The sequence below is a fragment of the Daktulosphaira vitifoliae genome, unplaced genomic scaffold (genome assembly GCF_025091365.1).
Source record: "Daktulosphaira vitifoliae isolate Bord-2020 unplaced genomic scaffold, ASM2509136v1 Scaffold_3, whole genome shotgun sequence".
Taxonomy (NCBI): Eukaryota; Metazoa; Arthropoda; class Insecta; order Hemiptera; family Phylloxeridae; genus Daktulosphaira; species Daktulosphaira vitifoliae.
Genome location: NW_026099574.1, coordinates 19,197,795 through 19,216,654, shown reverse-complemented (window position 1 = coordinate 19,216,654; position 18,860 = coordinate 19,197,795). Strand labels below are relative to the sequence as shown.

Below are 18,860 nucleotides of genomic sequence, written 5' to 3'. Positions count from 1 at the left end.
GCTATGTTTTCATTTTAAAATTGATAATATTTAAATAGTGTTGAATAAATGTTTAAAAAGTATATAATACATTTAAATTAATACATTTTATTTGTTAATAATTTTTTTTTTTTTTAACTATTCATTAGAAACATTAATTAAACAAAAAAATAATTATTTGTCATATTAATTAAATTTTCTTAATTAGCGTACTTATATTTTGTTTTTGTTTTTTTTTTTGAAAACTTATATCCTTCTATTGTGTGTTATATTAGTCGTAACTACCGCAAAGTAAATGTTAGGGAAAATTAACTTAATGAAAATAATTCTTTTTTGTTTATGTTATTGTCACAATTTAAACTTTTTTCAAAAGTACAAGATACCATATTTTCAGCAATATACCTTTATATTTAAGCGCAGACTAATAATAAAATAAAAAAATTTGATAATCAAAATAACATTTAGTTAATTTTAAATGACATACATACCAATGTAAGAACAAGATTTATATTAATATTTTTCATAATTTTAAAATTATTTAACTTGCAAATGAAATAAATTTCAATGATCTCCATAAATTCATATAGATCGCAAAAATTTACATTTCATTGTGGTCAATTGGCCGTATAAATAATTGCATTTACAGTGTCATTATCCATAAAATAATATCGGCTATCAATTAAAAACTAAATGTTTTGAGTTGGACAAAGATTTTTAACAGAACTGATAGTTTAAAAATCAAAAGCCATTTCGCACTAAGTAATTGAATATTAGCACACGTACTCAATCGAGTATTTCAAACATATTCAATTTACGAGACCCATAAATGTTTTTGTGCCACTTATAGAAGCAATGATTAGATACAGGAACATTAAATGGACTGCTGCCATAAATTATTGTGGTCATAATGTTTTTCTTGTTAAAACAATAACCTCAACATAACTTAAATATCGATGAATATTATACATTTATGTAAATTTTTATGAATAGAATTTTGAAACAGATTAAATATACTAATGAAAAAAAAAAAAGAGTTAACTATTTAAATTACAAATAAAAAAGTTTAGTTTCTCTTTTACAAAGGCAAATCAAATATTATTCTTTGAAATTATTCTATCCATAAAGGAAATTTTACAAAAATTTGTATTTTATTTGAATTTTTCAAGAAGTCTAATTAAATATCATAAAATTTGGTGTTTATTAAATGTTAATAAAATGTTTATACTTAACATTTTATTTTTCTTTATTACATTAATAAATCTCTAGAAACTTCAGAGAATGTTAGATTTGTTAAAATTTATTCTATTTAATATATTATATGATATGATAAGTTTGTCTTAGAAATTTAGTCTACAATTTTTAAATGCGTGTGTACATTTTGACCTTTAAAAGGATTGACTTTGATTTTTGTTAACCTTTAGCCTTATTATAATTATAATAACCAACAGACAGCTCTCATCAGTATATGTCATAGACATTCATCAATAACGTGGGTTGTATGTGTCAGCCATTCTGCACACGCATTCGCCTATAACCTAGCAAAAAATTCATTAGATCATGCGTTTTAACATTCCCTATCAAAACAAAAATAATAATGTAATTAATAAAAACTCAAATAAAATATCACAGTACATTGAAACGAAAAAATATCATGTTTCAGTACAGTCAATATATAATTGAATCTATGTCCTATCTTTAGTTTGATCATATCGACAGGTAATACATTTTTAAATGAATCCTGATTTCACTTTATAACTTGTCTTCTAAAAAAGCCCTGTGTCGAAAGGAAGATTCTAGGTTGCATTGTATAAATTTTAAGTGACGATGTTGTTTTTCTTATTTTCTATAATACGACAAAAAGCATTTAAAGAGGTGAATGTCTATAGAGTGAAGTGACAATCATCTAGTCTCTCGAACCGAACCGATCAGGACTATTTTAAATCAAAGTAAACCTACGCTATGTTTTTTAAATGTATAAAACTCGTATTCCCAGAGTTTCTAGTGAAATTACGTGATGCTAACAGTAATACGAACAACCTTGACCTTGTGCGTACACTATAACATAGCAGTGCACTCACACACGCACACCCTCAATTCTACACGATTATGTGTATGGATATAATAATGTAAGTAATAAACTATGGTGACCGTATAATGGAAAACGCTCACATTTCTAAATAAGCTACAGGTACTTACAAAGTATTTAATTTTTCTTTATTTCACTCGAAGCTTCAAACCATTGGACTTGTCAGAATATTAACGCCTATCTTTCAGAAGCTTCGTAGACTACAACAATTTATTCTAGTAATAAGTATTATAAGTAACAAAAAGACAAGGCGAGAGTAAATATTTTGACATTTTTTCATGGTAACGGTTTGAATATGATTAAATGTTTTTTCTTTTGACCGATGATGCCGAAAAATGAGATATATTTCATAGAATCTAATAAAATTCTAGAAATTTTAAATTAACTATTTAATACATTTAGAATAGAACTTTTATCCAGTGAATTCTGGTTATATTATAGTACGATATAATTTAATGAATTTTAATAATCCATTTGTCACATTCCAAGTTAATTCATTGAAGATTGTTCAAAATCTTAAACTATATTTTTATTAAAAGGTGACTTTTGAAGTATTTTTTGTTTAAAAACTAAAAAATATCGTATGTCATTCGACTGAAACGAATAGCAATAATCTATATAACGCAATTAAATGTCTGTAGGTAGTATTTAAATCATTGTCCATTGCTCGTTCTCCCTATGGCCCCTACTAATGCATTAGCTGTCGCAAAATCATTACTCGAAGACGTCGAAACAATGGGATTGGTCTTTCTTAACGACTATCGAAGTCACTTGTCCTATATTTTTAATGTTTGCTGTGGCATATTGTAGTACTTTGACAAACGCCCGGATATTCAGAGGCGTGTGCCTGCAAATATAAAATTAATTTAATGTTTGCCAATTGAAACTTTTAACACATAATCTGAATATTAAAATATTGGCTCTCATTTGCTTATTGACTTGAGAGTTAAAAAAAATGGGTTCATATCACAATACCAATGTATTAAATAAAAATATTCTATTTTTTACAAACGTCTTAATCATAAAGGAGACAAATGAAATCAGTTACATCGTAGTTGTTTTTCTTTGGCACGTTTATACTATGGATGCACTATGTTATGTTTACCACGCACAGAACAATAGAAAGCAAAAAACGGAAACGTGCTGTCACGTGTCAACCAATTATGCTGAAAAACAATATTTTCTATACAATAATTGTAAAATTCTCGAACTGAAATATCCTAAGCTAAATTAGTTCATGTGTATCATTATCATAGATGAAAATGTGTATGTTTGATATTTTTCTACAATGATTGCTGTGTACGTACAGATCAAATGGAGTATACTTTAAATTTATAAACTATTAGGTTTCATATATTTAATATAAAACTTGAGAGTAAAATATTATGATCGTATTATGTAGTGACATGAGATAATTTTCTCTTTTTCATATTCTATTAATAATTAAAAAAGTGATAAAATAAAAATAATATTATTATTATTATTATACAATATTTTTTATATTTAAAAATCATAAAAGCTATAATAGTAAGGCTATTAAATAGCCAATCGTATAAAAAAGGGCAACGAAGAACTGTCTAGATGAATTTGAATCAGCATTCCAATAATAACTATGTAACTTTAATAACCAAGTCATATACGTCATTTTACGTATTATTCAGCGAGATTTCTAAATAATAATTCTAGAAGAATTCCCGATTTAATATTTACGACTTGTTCATAGATCTCATAGTGTTCATACAAAATTTTCACATGGTATTTTAAAGTTCACGGGTAAAAAAAGGTAGGTTAGGGGAGCGTAGTTCTTGAAAAATGTAGAAAATTATATATAGTAATATATAAAAAAACTTTATTAGGGTGGGACAAAATATAGCCTTTACTTTTTATTCATTACTTAAACATTTCTTTATAATTTTTGGAAATAAATTTGATAATGTGCTAAAACGTTTAAGCATTTAATGTATTTAAGTCTTACTATATTAGTATAGTTACAACCACGAGCATGTATCTATCGCTTTGAAGATGGACTCTGCAACGAGTCTGAAACGTCAGCTCATAACTGAAAACGTGGTTACATCCGCAAACATTTCAAGCAATACGACAATCCACGAAGGCTTTAACACATTCATGATTAAAAATTTTATTTTTTATGACAAATCTATTGATAGGACCATTAAAAAAAGTAAAAGACGTATTGAACCAAACCGATCAATGCATTGATTAAGTTTTCAAAAGTTACATCTTATCGATAAAATTTGTTGGGTTAAGAATAACAATCTTTAAGTAAATCCACTCGAGGTAAAATCTTAGATGTTTTTGTTTAACGCAAAATACAATACTAGTTGAGTTAAAATTATATATTGTATACTAATTATATTAACGAAGTATATTTATCCTTTGTTTAAGTTTTAATCATAATATATTTGGTATTTAGAAAATACGGAAAAATGTAGTGTTAATGTTCACCCAAAAAAATATCAATGATGATTTTCAATAATTTTCTTTATTTTAAGTATTAGTCAGTCCATTCTCATGTTTTTTCTTTATAAATTGTTGTAAACGTCGGGAACGTGTTAAAAATCGATTAACCAACGGTCAAATCAATGGACCGGATGTAACATTGGGTGAAAGTGATGGATTTATATAGTAATAATCGTTACATAGATAAAAATAATAACAAAGCGTACGATCGATGACTTCAATTGAATTGCTGTTATGATGCGATTTTATACATGATGTATTTTTACTATACAACCGAACCGGTTATTGCATCATGTAAACAGTAAAATCCTGTTCAGCTAATATGATGAAAAATCAAAACGGAATTAACACGTGGTGAATCATTTTGTCTCATTGATGGTTACCAAACACCACCAGACCATTCATAAATGAAAGTTCTGATATAGTTCCGGTATAGAAAACGAATTCAAACTGTATGCCTATTGAACGTTTTATTCCATGTCATCATCATCTTTTACATTCTTCAAGTGCAAATGGGCCAACGCTATAAGATACCGGCTATAGACTGTGGGCGATACGGATCTTAAGAGTTTACATAACAATTAGTCGGCATCACACGGTGAATAATAATAACTTAAACTAGTGTTATAATATTTCATGTATATGTACATCGCTAAAAGAATATTTGACAAAAAAAAAATATAACAAATTTAAAGAAAGGTTTTTGGAAAAGAAATAAAAAACATAGATAACCAAACTTTATATTCTAGTAGTAAATTAACAATTGTGATTTAATTTCAAATTCGTTAAACCCTAACGAGGTAGACCGGTTGTGTTTACATTTACTATTATGTTTGTTTTTGAAAATTTCTATCTGGCATATCCATCATGTCGTTGACGTTACAGGTTTCGGTCTTTGGTTACGCTAAATTTTCTAATCAGACTTCCGGAATTCTTTATTTTGTATTGTGAAATGATTAAGGTTACGCTAAATTCTAAGGAACTCTTCAGATGTCGTTGATGTCCGTTGTCATCAGTCATTTTCAATTTTTATCTGAACAACTTTTTTCAGACAATTGCATTTACTTAAATAATCATTTTCAAATTTAAATAAATAAATAAGCAATTATTAATTCAGTAACAAATGTTATTTTTAACTAAGCAATTTAATATTTTAAACTACTATAACCATGTTTTTTTTCAAGTTTTGACATTGTTGTTTTCCATCACTATTTACAATTTATAAACTCTGAGACGAAAGTGGATAATTATTGAATAATAAGGTTTCTATGTATATTTATAATAATACAATGGATGTAGTTATTTTTATTTTCATTAAAAAAACATACTGAAAAAAACTTTTCAAGCAAAAGCTTACATATATTTATAAATATGTAGACAACAACATTGGACAGTTATTTCTTTATAGTAAGTAATCAGTAACTAGTGGCAGAGTAATAGAATTGTGCAGTTGTGATTATCTATCATCATAAACAAACGCCAACTGTGTTGTTCATTATTATCGTCGTCAGTGGATTATTATAATTTTCTTGTTTATATTAAAATTCGTATAAAATTTTATTTAATAAGTTCAAAATCAGGATAATAATCTTGAAATAGCATTTGTGGTGTTAAATAAAATATTTGATACGCGCACTACAATAATTTTTATTAAGATTTTTATAATAGCACAATACTAAGTGATCTTTATTAGTAAATGTATTAAGTATGGTATCGAATACAAAGTCATCTTGAGGAAAATTTTTCAATACATTGGGATAATACAAAAAAAACCTATAGTCACACAATTTAAAAAAAATTTCATTTTACAATAATATTTTTTTCAACCCCTATATTTTTGTTTTAAAATACAATTGCTCGCACAGTAAATTGCAATTTTATTGATTCTTAAAATTATATTACAAATGACAACGACGCTAGATTTTAACGTTATGTATTTAGGGTTTTTTCATTTCAATTGTTATTTTATTTATAAAATAATTAGAATTAGTTAATTGTTTCTATTGTTATAATAGAGGCGAGCGTATTTTCTTCCCGAGGGCAATTTCAATAGGATTGAATAAAAAAATTAAAAAAATTTCTTTGACGTATTATATTACAATACGTAGCATAAATTTTAAGGATCTCCCTTTTCTAAAAAACGCCACTACGTTATAATATTACACATTTCATATAACTAATTAACGTATGTCAGTTTAACAACGAAGAAAATTTAAACTAATTTGAAAATAATACATTCAAGTTATATGCAGGTAAGTGTCTGAGTAACGTTATGGGTAGCTCATTATTAATTTCACTGATATCACGCTGTGAAGAATGTAGAGGCGTAAATACTAATGAAGAAGATCTATACGATTAAGTGTTACAGCTCTAATAGACAACTGTAAGCTATTTATAAATTATAATACAATAAAAAAATATTATTAGGTTACAGGTGGTCATTAATACGATCCCTACATTTAAGTGCTAACGGAATCAAACCCAGTAATTTTAATAACCGCCCTTGAACTTAATATTTCGGTTACCTACTTGAATGGTCATGTTAAACTGATCGGGTCAAGGACACGTAGTCATGTAGTTTTTCCTAGCTCTATTTATTTACTCATCCCTGTAATATATTGTTGTTTTTTTTTCACTTTAAAAAATCGCCATTAGATATAAATAAAAATAATTAATATGATAAGGCTAATTTTTAGCAGCATATATACATTCCATAGGGATATTTTGTTGTATTAAGTTTTAAAATAAATTTAAAAAATCTTTATCTTGAGTAAAAAATTGATTTATTAATTTACATTGATAGGTTAATTAAAATGCAATGCTAATGCTCATTAATAATCAGTTGTTTTTAATATTTTCTTTGTTATAGTGCAACGTTTACTAAAGGCTGTGTTATTTTTGTTAAAAAGCTATAACTAAATAGTTATGTTACGCAGATTACTTAAAGGAAATCTGATATTATTGATATAAGTACATATGAGTATTTATACCCACTAGAATGGAAGAAAGTAATGATATTATGAGAAAAGATCTGTTTACATAGACCAAAATAAAAAAATTATTTTTTTATACGAACATTCTATTGATTTATAATATTTAAATAAGTAATTACAATTTCGAGTGTTCAGTCGTGCTACAAATATATTTGTTATTAGCTTTTAGTAAATGTACATAAAAAGTTATATATTTATTCACTGAGAAATTTCTTTGTTTGTGGTTCATTGTTGACATTTGGTACTTGGTTATTTATTGCATAAAACATTTTAAAAGTAAAACCGAGTACAATAAATTTAAATATCTCTTTATATATATATACTCTTTGGAATTAAACATAAAAAGTTTCTTATTTAATGTTAATTAATATACGAAAGAGGCTTTTTTTATTCATAACAATTCAATGAAGAGTAAAACAGGTTATAAAATATTTTCATGACAGATTCTATGTTGAATTTTTTTTGTGTTCTCTCCATTATAAACATTTTAATATGTTCCTGAAGTAACTTTATATTATGTTAAAAATTATTTTATTTAAGCTAAAAATAATTAATTTGAAATTTGGTTGATTTTTTTTGTTAATCTTAGATTTACGATAAAATGTAAAACAATGTAAACATCTTAGTATTTGCGGAATAAACTTAAAGCACATGCCATATACTTTATTATAATTTCATAAAATTTATAAATTGACTTGGTTGACAAAAACTAATTGTTAAAGTTGCCCTAAAAATAAGATAATAGGTAAAAGAGCTGTCAGTATTGTAGAACATATTGCATACAAAAGAAATTAAACGGCGTTTGTTTTCAGTTCATTTATGAATAGTTAACTTTACGCTTATTTATTAAAAATTGTTGATTGAAACATAAAAAATACCTTGATCAATTTATTTTTGTCAGCGTATTTTTCGAATATTAAATAAGTTAAAAGTTTAAACTATATTTTAATCAATTTTTTTTTATTATATTAAAAAGAATATAAAGAAATAAAACAATCGTTCTTTCTTTTTTGTTATTTAAAATTTAAGAAGAATTAAGGGTTACGTTAATATGTAGAAGTTTAAATCATTCCAGCATCTTACTATACATAAAGTATTTCCACTATTGTAATAATAAAATGCAAGTCATTATAACCTTTTTTTTCAGTCGATTAATTGCATAAACTAATTGTCTTTTCTTAATAACAATAACAGTACAAACGTATTTATCGTCATATTATTTAAAAGACAGTTTTACAACCCCTAAGAAATTTTTGTAGTTTTTAAAATATTCCGATTTTGAACTGGTACAATTATGATGAAATAAAATGTGATTTTAATATCTTAATAAATTTGAAACAGTGAAAGAAATTATCGGTGTTATAAATTTATTTAAGGTATGTATTACTATGCTAATGTGAACTAGATAATCACTTTATAAAATTGATATGTTGGTATCACGTATGACACTAAAATGCATATTTCTTGTTTACCATCACCTTTTAAACAAACAGTTTTTTTATAGTTAACATTCACTGTATTAACGTATGGATTTATTTGATTTGTACTTTCAGTTGGTCACGGAGGGACGCGTTTGTGGTCAAAATTAGCCACAAGTAATTGAAAACATCATCGTTAAAAAACCAAGATATGTTTCTTGGATAGCTTAAGTTTATAACTGCTGTTTGTATAAATAGCAATAATTCGTATTGACTAAATTCATAATATTCGCAATGTCGACTTCAGTTATTATGTTACGCGCCATTACTGTCGCCGGATTTTTTGTGCTTCAATCAAATGCTTTAGTTACAACTAGGACAATGACAGATTTTAAGTTAGCTGCTTTTAAAACCGTGTCTAAATGTGCTAGTATGCCAAGTGTGATGGAATGTTTGATGGATAAAGTTATTATTGGGATGAAATCTTTAACTGAGTCTTCAGATCCTATCGAAGTAGTACCTGGGTATATCACGCTAATTAAATATAATAGTGAAGATCAATTAAACGAAAGAAGTATAGGACAAAATAACTCTTCTATTGTTGACGCCATGATTTCATTTATCAAGACTCGATCAATCAACCTTAAAGCTCCTGTTGATACATTGGAATCTTTGAAATCAGCTATAATTGAAGGTAAACATCAAATTCATTAAATTTTACATAATTTTTGTATACTTAAACATTAGCTAGCATTGATTTGATGTTACTAAAATTGAAACTAGCACGTTATTTAATATCCATTTTATTTAGAGGAACATCATTTTACTCTTGTTACAATGCATATAAATTTTTATATACAGTATTGTGTTAGATATATGAAATCATAAAATGTACTTGCAATACATTTGAAGATATTTTTTTTGGTCGTATAGAATCCTATTATTTGTCGTGTTAATGAAATGCATTTTATAATATTATCTGTAGCTACTTTAAGTTTTAAAATGTCGGTAATTATTTATTTCATAAGATAAAAACGCTAAAAACAATTACTTTAAATTTAATTTTTTTTTTGCTAATCAGAAAATCATCATAGAATACATTAAAAACTAAAATAAAATAAAATTGACATAATAGTTATTGATGAAAGCTTGTTTTTCATACATCTACTGCTTATTTTCCCAAATAGTTAACTTCACGAGTAAACTGAGTAATAACTCCCTGGTCTTATTTAAAAATAGTAAAATTATATTGTACTTTTATTTTTCTTTCGGTATACATTTGATTTTGTGAACAACTCACAAAGTTATATTTGAAAATATATTATTATTATACGGGTTAATCCTAAAAAATAAACTCATAGTTTTGATTAGATCATAAAAATATAACCCTTAGAATTTGTTTGTCAGATGTGAATTTATTTGACCATTTCAGTGTTTATTAAAAATACATTATTGTGATATTAATTATAAATATTTACATGTCAATTTGAATAAATTTCTTTTGAACTCTTTGTCGAATATTGGATACTTTCAAATATTATAATACACAATTTATTTTTATTTTTTTTAGCTAGAGGGAAAAAAGATAAGTACACTGGTCCACTACTAATGGGAGCTATGATGGTTGCTGGTACATTGTTACCTATAAAACTTGGTGCGTTGGCAATGATGAGTGGCAAAGCTCTTATGACCAGTATGTTAGCTCTCACATTGGCTGCAATTCTTGCGCTTAAGAAATTGGCATCCGGTGGTGGTGGAGGCGGCCACCAAGGAGCTTCATATGAAGTAATAAATGTTCCATCTCATCCAATACATGGTCATGGTCGATCGTTAGCTCATAATTTAGCTTATGGAATGCCAATAGATGTAACAGCACTGTATTCTCATAATTAATAAAAGATGTTTATCTGGATAATGATGAATATAATTTTGATATTAAGTAAAGGTACACTTATAACAATTTTTATTATTGATACTTAATGAAAAAAAAAATTATATCCACTTTATGAAATTTTCAATTAATAAGAAGAATCTGACACTCTTATCTTTTTAAATAAATACGTTAATACCTAGATTTCTAATTTGTAACTAAACTATATATATATTAGTTTATTGATAAAAATAATTAAATAAAACTTAATGAAGGTATAATGTTTAATACTACCTCTTACTAATTTATTTTTATAAACCTAAGTTGTTGGAAATAATATTTTGTTATTAAAAATCTATTATATGAGTTAATTTATTGATTATTTATTATTAGATCATCATAATGAGATAATTATATAATTTGAAAAAATCAAAAGTTATATTTCTGTTACCCTTTTGAAACGTTCAACATTATTTATGTATCAATTTTTTATATTTTTTAATTACTTACCTAAATTTAAAGATCCAATAAGTAAATAATTTAATGGTTTTTTAAAATTAGCTTAGATTTTAATGTAATATGAGCCAGTGATAGAATCGAAAGTTTTTGTGGGAATCTTAATATATTTATTTTTACTAACAATAGAACATTTTATTTTTTATATAATCAATTTAGATTTTTGCTACTTTAAAATTTACAATATACATATTATTATTATAATAAAATAAAATATATAAGCAAAAAATAGAATGATCATTGATTGATAGTCCTACTTTAAATGTTGTGTTCAAGACCTCTAATTTCTTAATTCGGATATATACGTATGACTGAAAATTCGTTTGTGTTGATTTTTTGTAAGAGATATTTTATATTTGAATAATTATTTATATATTTTCACTATTATTTAATTAAGAAACTTATAAATATACTCATGTGTTTTACTAATATCATTAGGATTTATTAAATATTTTGTGAACAATATAATCTAGAGAATATCATAAATTTGTACTTATATTTATATTACACGTGTTTAAATAAATTAAAAATATTATGTTCAAAAAATTAGTAAAGAAAATTTTTTTAGTATTTTATTTTTTGTATTTCATTGTTACGTATTGTTCATTACGGAAAAACTAAGAAATTAATTACTGAAGTTAATATCTTGACTAACAACACCATTATTAGAAAATAATTTCTTGTATTAGACCTATTGTAATTATTTTTTTTCAAATATATAATCCTGAAGAATTGATAATGTGGTACAACACATGTTGGAATATTATTACTTAATTCTTGTAAAATTATTTCTGTAATATTAATGTAAAAACTATTTGAAAATGTATATGCATAATGATTTTACAATACTCATCTATAAATGCATGTGTCTCAGAATTGTATAATATTTATAGTTAACAATAAAATAAATAAATATGAAGATAATTGAAAATATATTAACATTTAGAAGTCCAGTTTACGAAAAACAAATGTCAAGGAACAATTTCATTATTTTTGTTACTACTGTTACTAATATGTTTTGGTTTTTCATAATTAACATTAATTCCATAATAATCTGGATTAACTTCAGATCCATTGCTCTGCTGCTCGCGTTTGTAATATCCGGCTGCTGATTGAAGAGCAGAATTTTCACCAGCGTAGAATCCAGAATGCATCTTAGCTTCCGTCTGTCCCTTGTATAATTCTTCTTGTTCGTATTGTTCAGAGTAGTGACCAGCTACTGGTGCAGGTACTGACATGTAAGCTTTGTAGTGTCCTTCCTGCTTGCTAAATAGTGACTTAAGACCCAATAAACCAGATATGGTAATGGCCAACATACTAGTCATAATAGCTTTACCAGCTAGCATAAATAGAGCACCGAATGCTAATGGCATTAGAGTACCAAACATAACAGCAGCACCAGCAGCAATCATTGGTCCAAGATTTTTGTTTTTTTTACCTCTTGCTAAAAAAAAAAAACTTTTAATTGTATAAAACGTATTGAAATTAGTATATTAATGTACTTTTCTAAATAATATCACTAAAATAGTTTCAATACTTTATTCACTTTGTATATGATGAATTAATATCTGTATCTATTCTTCAAATTTGAAGAATAAAATTTCAATTACGTCAATTTTCAGCAATAAAAAAATTAATTAAACATTATTACAGTAATGTTGTAATATATGGTGTTTAATAAAATTTATTTGCATTATTTTTGAAATGCAAAAATAAACCTCGTTAAATTTGACTTGTCAATTTTTTACGTATAATGATGTTAATAATTATAAAACTATTAATATAATTAATAAAACTACATAACTAATTTGTGTGACTTTTCATTTTTGAAAACAAGTACATAATTTTTCATTGGCAAATAACTTATAAAATTTACAAATTAATATACATTTCTATTTTTTTTTTTTTTTAAAGAATAAACGGGCAAAATATAAAATTAATTAAAATTATTAATATTAAAATTTATACACGATGCATTGTTATTAGAAATAAAATTATATTTTAAAAAATACTTACAGTCTAAAAAAGATACTTTCAGTAGGCTCCATGGTATTTCTGGAAGTTCTAATCCAAAAGAAAATAAACTAAAGACCTTTTGCATTTGTGATATTATATAATTTTCGATGCCTTTTGGCTCCTTTGTAGCATTTTCAGATACTTTCACATCTTTATTTGCTTCGTTAGATTGACTTAAATAAATGTAAACGTTTTTTAATAAATTTTTGATCAAGCATACTCCTGGACTGTAGTTTTTTATACATGAAGCGTGAAGGTTAGAGGGATTTACAGAATCACCGAATACTTCAGTTAGGAAAAGAAGTGTAAAAACAAAATACAACTTTAGGAACATATTGTAAACTGAAATTGAACTGAACTTAATGGATGTCGCACTTGTTATTTATATGTGACTTTCGAATTTTTAATTTAGCTCTTAAATATTTGGAATTAAGGTACCTATAGTTTGATATCCATTTACTTTCAATCGCCTAAATGTTCGAACACGCATGACACCTCAAACCACAAAAAAATAAGTGATGACTGATTAACATAACAAAAAACAAAATATCATAATATTTTTACTCTACATTTAAAGTTATTTTATTATAAATAAAACAATGAAGTATATAGGTCTACTTTTGCTCTGGTTGTATTATTTTGTTAGCATCATGCATGACGAAAAAAATTCATGTTTAGCCAGTTATACTGATTTCAAATCGACAAAATTATTCACGCTGGATTTTGTAGCATGTAATAACAAAAGTGACATTGATTTCATCGAAGGTAATAGCATAATATAATTATTTAATTAATTAAATGAAATTTACATAACTATGTGATAATGCAGGAAGAGGAAAGAAATATAAAAAAAAGAAAACGTCCATAAATTTAATGGTTGGCACCACTTTGATATCAGGTGTATCATTAATAATTTTATTTTTAAAAACCATAACCCTGGTTCTAGCTAAAGCGCTATTGTTCACTTTTATTACGAAATTTTTGGTATTTATGAATTGGAATAAAGAAAATTCAGGATCATCAAAAACAGAAGAATCACACAATGGTTTGATGATTATAATGGATTAAACATAAAATAAGTATTTAGTAAATATTACACAGTAAAAATATAAATAACAAATAATGAATTAATTTATTTGTTAATTCATAATTTATGATAAGTAAATAAATAAATTATTAAAAATACACTTTTTACTTTATATAAAATTTTAGTTTTTTATTCGTATTGTTGATTTCCATATAAAATTGGTTCAGTTGAAGGTTGATGATTTGCCTAAAATCAAAATCCAAATCGTATTAGTATTAAAAAAAACAACTTAGCACAATGGGTACATGGCATAGTTAGGTCCAGTATATATAATATCTTACAGTGATTAAAATCACTATCATAAAAGACGATTCAATGAAAATCTCTAGATAGTGTTTAATTTAAAAAAATTAATGCTCTGAATGAAAACTAGCGATTTTTAAAATTTTTTTGGAGACTTCCCCCACTTACAGGAAACAACGGAAATTTTTTCAATTTTTGAGGATAATCTCTTCGACTAGATACGATTTGTGATCTTTTGACGTATCTTTGACAGAAATCGGTTCGGTGAGAGCTGAGAAGAAGTGATAACAGACACAAAAAAAACACATCATAGTAAAATTATATTTATATAATATTTATGAAATTTAGTACGTAAAGTTTGACATTTTATTTTCCATACTAGAGTATATTACATAAGCTCTAATTTAAGATATGTATAAAAATGTCAATATTTTCGGACACATTTTCAAAAATTTTATTGATTAAGTTAATTTTTTGTGGAAAATTTATCAATTTGAATCCTCTGTGGGCATTCATAGGAGGGATTCAAAAGGGTCAAATTTAAAATATATATATATACCAAATGATGAGTAAATACCTAATGTATCTATAAAAAAAAATTGTTCTATTCATCCATTTTTCAAAAAGTTATGACAGTTTTAAGTAAAAAAGGTGAAAAAATGTCGAAAATTACTTATTTTTAATGTTGTAATTTTTTTGATTTTTAAATGGGGGAAATCTCTAAAAAAAATGACTAAATGTATATAATTTTTTATAGATACACGAGGTAATTACCTAAAATGTCGTATATATTTTTTATAAATATAACCATTTGCCTGCCAAGAGGAGGAATTCAAAAAGAAAACTTTTTCAACTTAACTTTTGAATGTGTTCCTGAAATACTGACTCTATTATACATATCTTATATTAAAGCTAATGGTATATACTTTATTATGAAAAAAAAATTTCGGACTTCATTTTGTCTTTACAGTGAAAATGACTACCGTATGTTATTTTTGTGTTAAAATTCTCGATTTTCTATTATACATTTTTAACTTTATATTTCTATAACTATTTGAATAATCTATGTATCAATACAATTTTTTTAAGAGACATACTATTTATATACTTTTTTAATTCGGCATACTTTTTTTTAATAGGACCATTTCCCTTTATACAGGGGGGGGGGTCAAAACTTAAAATTGCATATAAATAATGAACTTTTTCTAATTATTTTTAATTAAAATATATTTATTGATTATTCAAACGTATTCCAATTATCAAATATAAAAATTTGTTATATCAATTAGAAGGATTTTGTTATTATTTAGGCCATATTCGAAATTCTAATTGTAAATTTGAAATCGGCGCAAAAATGGGTTTAGATAAGTATATTTTGGTCTCAGATAACAATTCATAGTAGACCAGTATATTTATTTATAAATAACAAATAATTTTTTTTTTTAAGTATTGCATCAAGATCTTCAACTTTTATATACGTTTGCCATAAACGTAATAACTACTCTATAATATTTTATAATTGCTCCGTAAAAATTACAATACTAATTTATTGAATATCATTTTTATACTATATTTAATTGCTATAATAAATATTTATACACATATTACACTTATGAATCATAAAATTTCAGGATATAAATAAGAAAATAGGAGATCATGTTGCTTTTGGAATAATTTACTAATTTTTTAAAATTAAACACTATATATAGATATGCATCGATTCGTTTTTTATGATAGTGATTTTAATTAATATCAACTATCATATATACTGCACCTAGCTATGCCACGTACCCACTGTGTTGGGTTTTTTTGACTTCAATTTATTTTAAGAGAAGCACATTGAATTTTAAGTATATTTTGTTGTGACTAAAATACTAGATACAGATAATTATATGTACTTAGACAAGAATTATAAAAAAGTTTACTAAATTATATATACTGCAGACTTTTAAGTGAACAAATTTAATATAGTATTTTTTTCATTAATTAAAAGTAATAAAACTTTTGGTAATTTTATGGGTATCTCTAAAAATTAAATGGGAACCTATTATTGTTTATTTTACTACACTGGTTATTAACTTATCGTAATTTTATTTAGACCATTCTCAGTTTAATAGTTAAACAAATAATAATAGGTTCAATAATAGGTTTATACTTCGAAAATTAGCCCTAAATTCTACCCTTATGATATCCTTAATTCTTTTCTACCCTTTATATTACTTTACAAAAATTTGTACAATTACAATGGTTTATAAAATAAATTAAATTTTAATCCACACATTTTTATAAAAAATATCACTACTTAATAAAAAATTGGGGAAATATACTTAATAAATCATATTGTATATATCATTCATTTATATATGTTATGTATGTCCTATAAAATATGTAATATAATATTATGAGGATAAAATAAATATAAAATAATATTTTATTTTTAGGGTTCGTAAGTGTAAATGATAATTTAATAAAGTTTTTTAAATTTCATATTTATTAATCCTCTATCGATAATTATGATTATGAGAAAAGGAAATTTTGACTTACATCTGAAACTATCGGGCCAATGCTGTGCATATACTTTTGACCGACATCTTGAGGAGCATCTATGATTTCATATGTGGTTCTAGCATGACCATGACCACTCTTTTTTGAAATTGCTATAGCAGAAAACATAAGTGCCACAACACTAGTTAACAAACCTTTGCCTGCCATTAGTGCTAACACACCAAATGCGGTGGCCATTAATGTTGTCATCATCATCATTCCTCCAAGCATTAAAATTCCTGAACCTTTTTTCCCTCTACCTTCATTTATTTGTTCTCCGATTAACCAAGAAATGGTATTCATTGGTAATATTAAACGCAATTGTTTTTTTTTCATAAAATTAACAAGTTTAAAGGAATCTGTTGAAATATTAAATATATTTGTTCCCTGATTACTTGATAATTGTTCTTTATTGGGTATAATGGATAAGTATGATCCCAACAATGGTATTTCACCTTGATGGTTCAATATGGTTTGCACAACTTTAACACCAACTTCCTTTAAACAGGGCCATAGATCCACAATTTGAGCACATTTTTCACTTTTATCTAATATTGATGTCAATTGATTTGAATGGACTTCGTACGACCAAAAAATAATAAGTAATAACACAAATTGTTGAGCGTTCATTTTTAGCGTAATTACACAGAATCTTACAGCAATCGGCAATAAAAGTGTTGTTAAACATAAATGAATGATCAACTAAGTATAATTTTCATTTTATACGGCTTAGAATTGCGCACCACTAACGTCCATCCATTGTGGTCGATCGTCTTCGCATGATCTCATTGTCAGATAATCATGCGTGAATTAAATGTTTCAGTGGCTTCAAACAATTGAGTGTAATGAAATTCATCATAATTTAAAATCAAAAAAAGGACATACATAAACCCATTTATAATAAAAAAAAACTATATTTATTGGTAATTAATATTAGCAAGAATTCTACTTAAAAATAACAACGTGCTGTGCATATGAAATTTCTGTTAATAGGGTAACATCACTAATTTCTGATTAAAGTTATTGTTGAGTTTCTTATAAAATTAAAAATCAAGATAGCAAGATAATAAAACGCATAAAATAATGCAAGACTCTTAAATATAACTATTAAATACACACCACTGTCACTACTCTTAAGAATAGAAAACTCATAGTATAATAAGGGTGTGATACATTACAAGCTTTATGCTCTTAAAAACTGTGCCCTCGTTTATAAAAATTATTTTTTTATATTTAATGAGATATTTTAGGCTGTCTAACTTACTTGACTAAGCCATTCTAAATGGCTAAAAATTTAAATAAAAAATATGTAATATCAATCATAGATTATTACATTGATTAAATGTATAAAAAAAATTATGCGAGTTATCTAAATAACATTAAACTAATTTTTAATTTAATTAAGTATCAGTATAAAAAAACCGATAACACAGTGGAGTTATAATATAGTTAAGGCAAGTATAGATGATATCTGACAGTGTTAAAAATATTTATCGAAAAATGCTTCAATGAAAATCTGAAGATAGTGTATAATTTTTTGAAAAAATTGTTTTATTTTTCCAAAAGCTACATAAATTCCTTTTTCTTTAATTAAATCGTGATTACAAGTTTCTACATCGTAGTCCTA

General features: G+C 25.4%; 3 protein-coding genes across 3 annotated transcripts; 1 reads left to right on the top strand and 2 right to left on the bottom strand.

The window, feature by feature from the left end:
- Positions 1–4,990: 4,990 nt before the first annotated feature.
- Positions 4,991–11,024, top strand: LOC126901446 (uncharacterized). The gene is made up of 3 exons (XM_050677884.1): positions 4,991–5,144; positions 9,093–9,651; positions 10,528–11,024. Exons 2-3 carry the CDS (start codon positions 9,252–9,254, stop codon positions 10,848–10,850), a joined length of 723 nt encoding a protein of 240 aa, XP_050533841.1. The 5' UTR covers positions 4,991–5,144; positions 9,093–9,251; the 3' UTR covers positions 10,851–11,024.
- A 1,074-nt stretch (positions 11,025–12,098) lies between these two features.
- On the bottom strand, positions 12,099–14,518 carry LOC126901439 (uncharacterized). Its single transcript, XM_050677876.1, has 2 exons — positions 13,360–14,518; positions 12,099–12,787 (listed from the first exon to the last, which is right to left on the bottom strand). The coding sequence occupies exons 1-2, from the start codon at positions 13,691–13,693 to the stop codon at positions 12,315–12,317; spliced, it is 807 nt and encodes a 268-aa protein (XP_050533833.1). The 5' UTR covers positions 13,694–14,518; the 3' UTR covers positions 12,099–12,314.
- On the bottom strand, positions 13,360–17,904 carry LOC126901447 (uncharacterized). The gene is made up of 3 exons (XM_050677885.1): positions 17,234–17,904; positions 14,555–14,632; positions 13,360–13,532 (listed from the first exon to the last, which is right to left on the bottom strand). Exons 1-2 carry the CDS (start codon positions 17,861–17,863, stop codon positions 14,576–14,578), a joined length of 687 nt encoding a protein of 228 aa, XP_050533842.1. The 5' UTR covers positions 17,864–17,904; the 3' UTR covers positions 13,360–13,532; positions 14,555–14,575.
- Between the last annotated feature and the right edge of the window lie 956 nt (positions 17,905–18,860).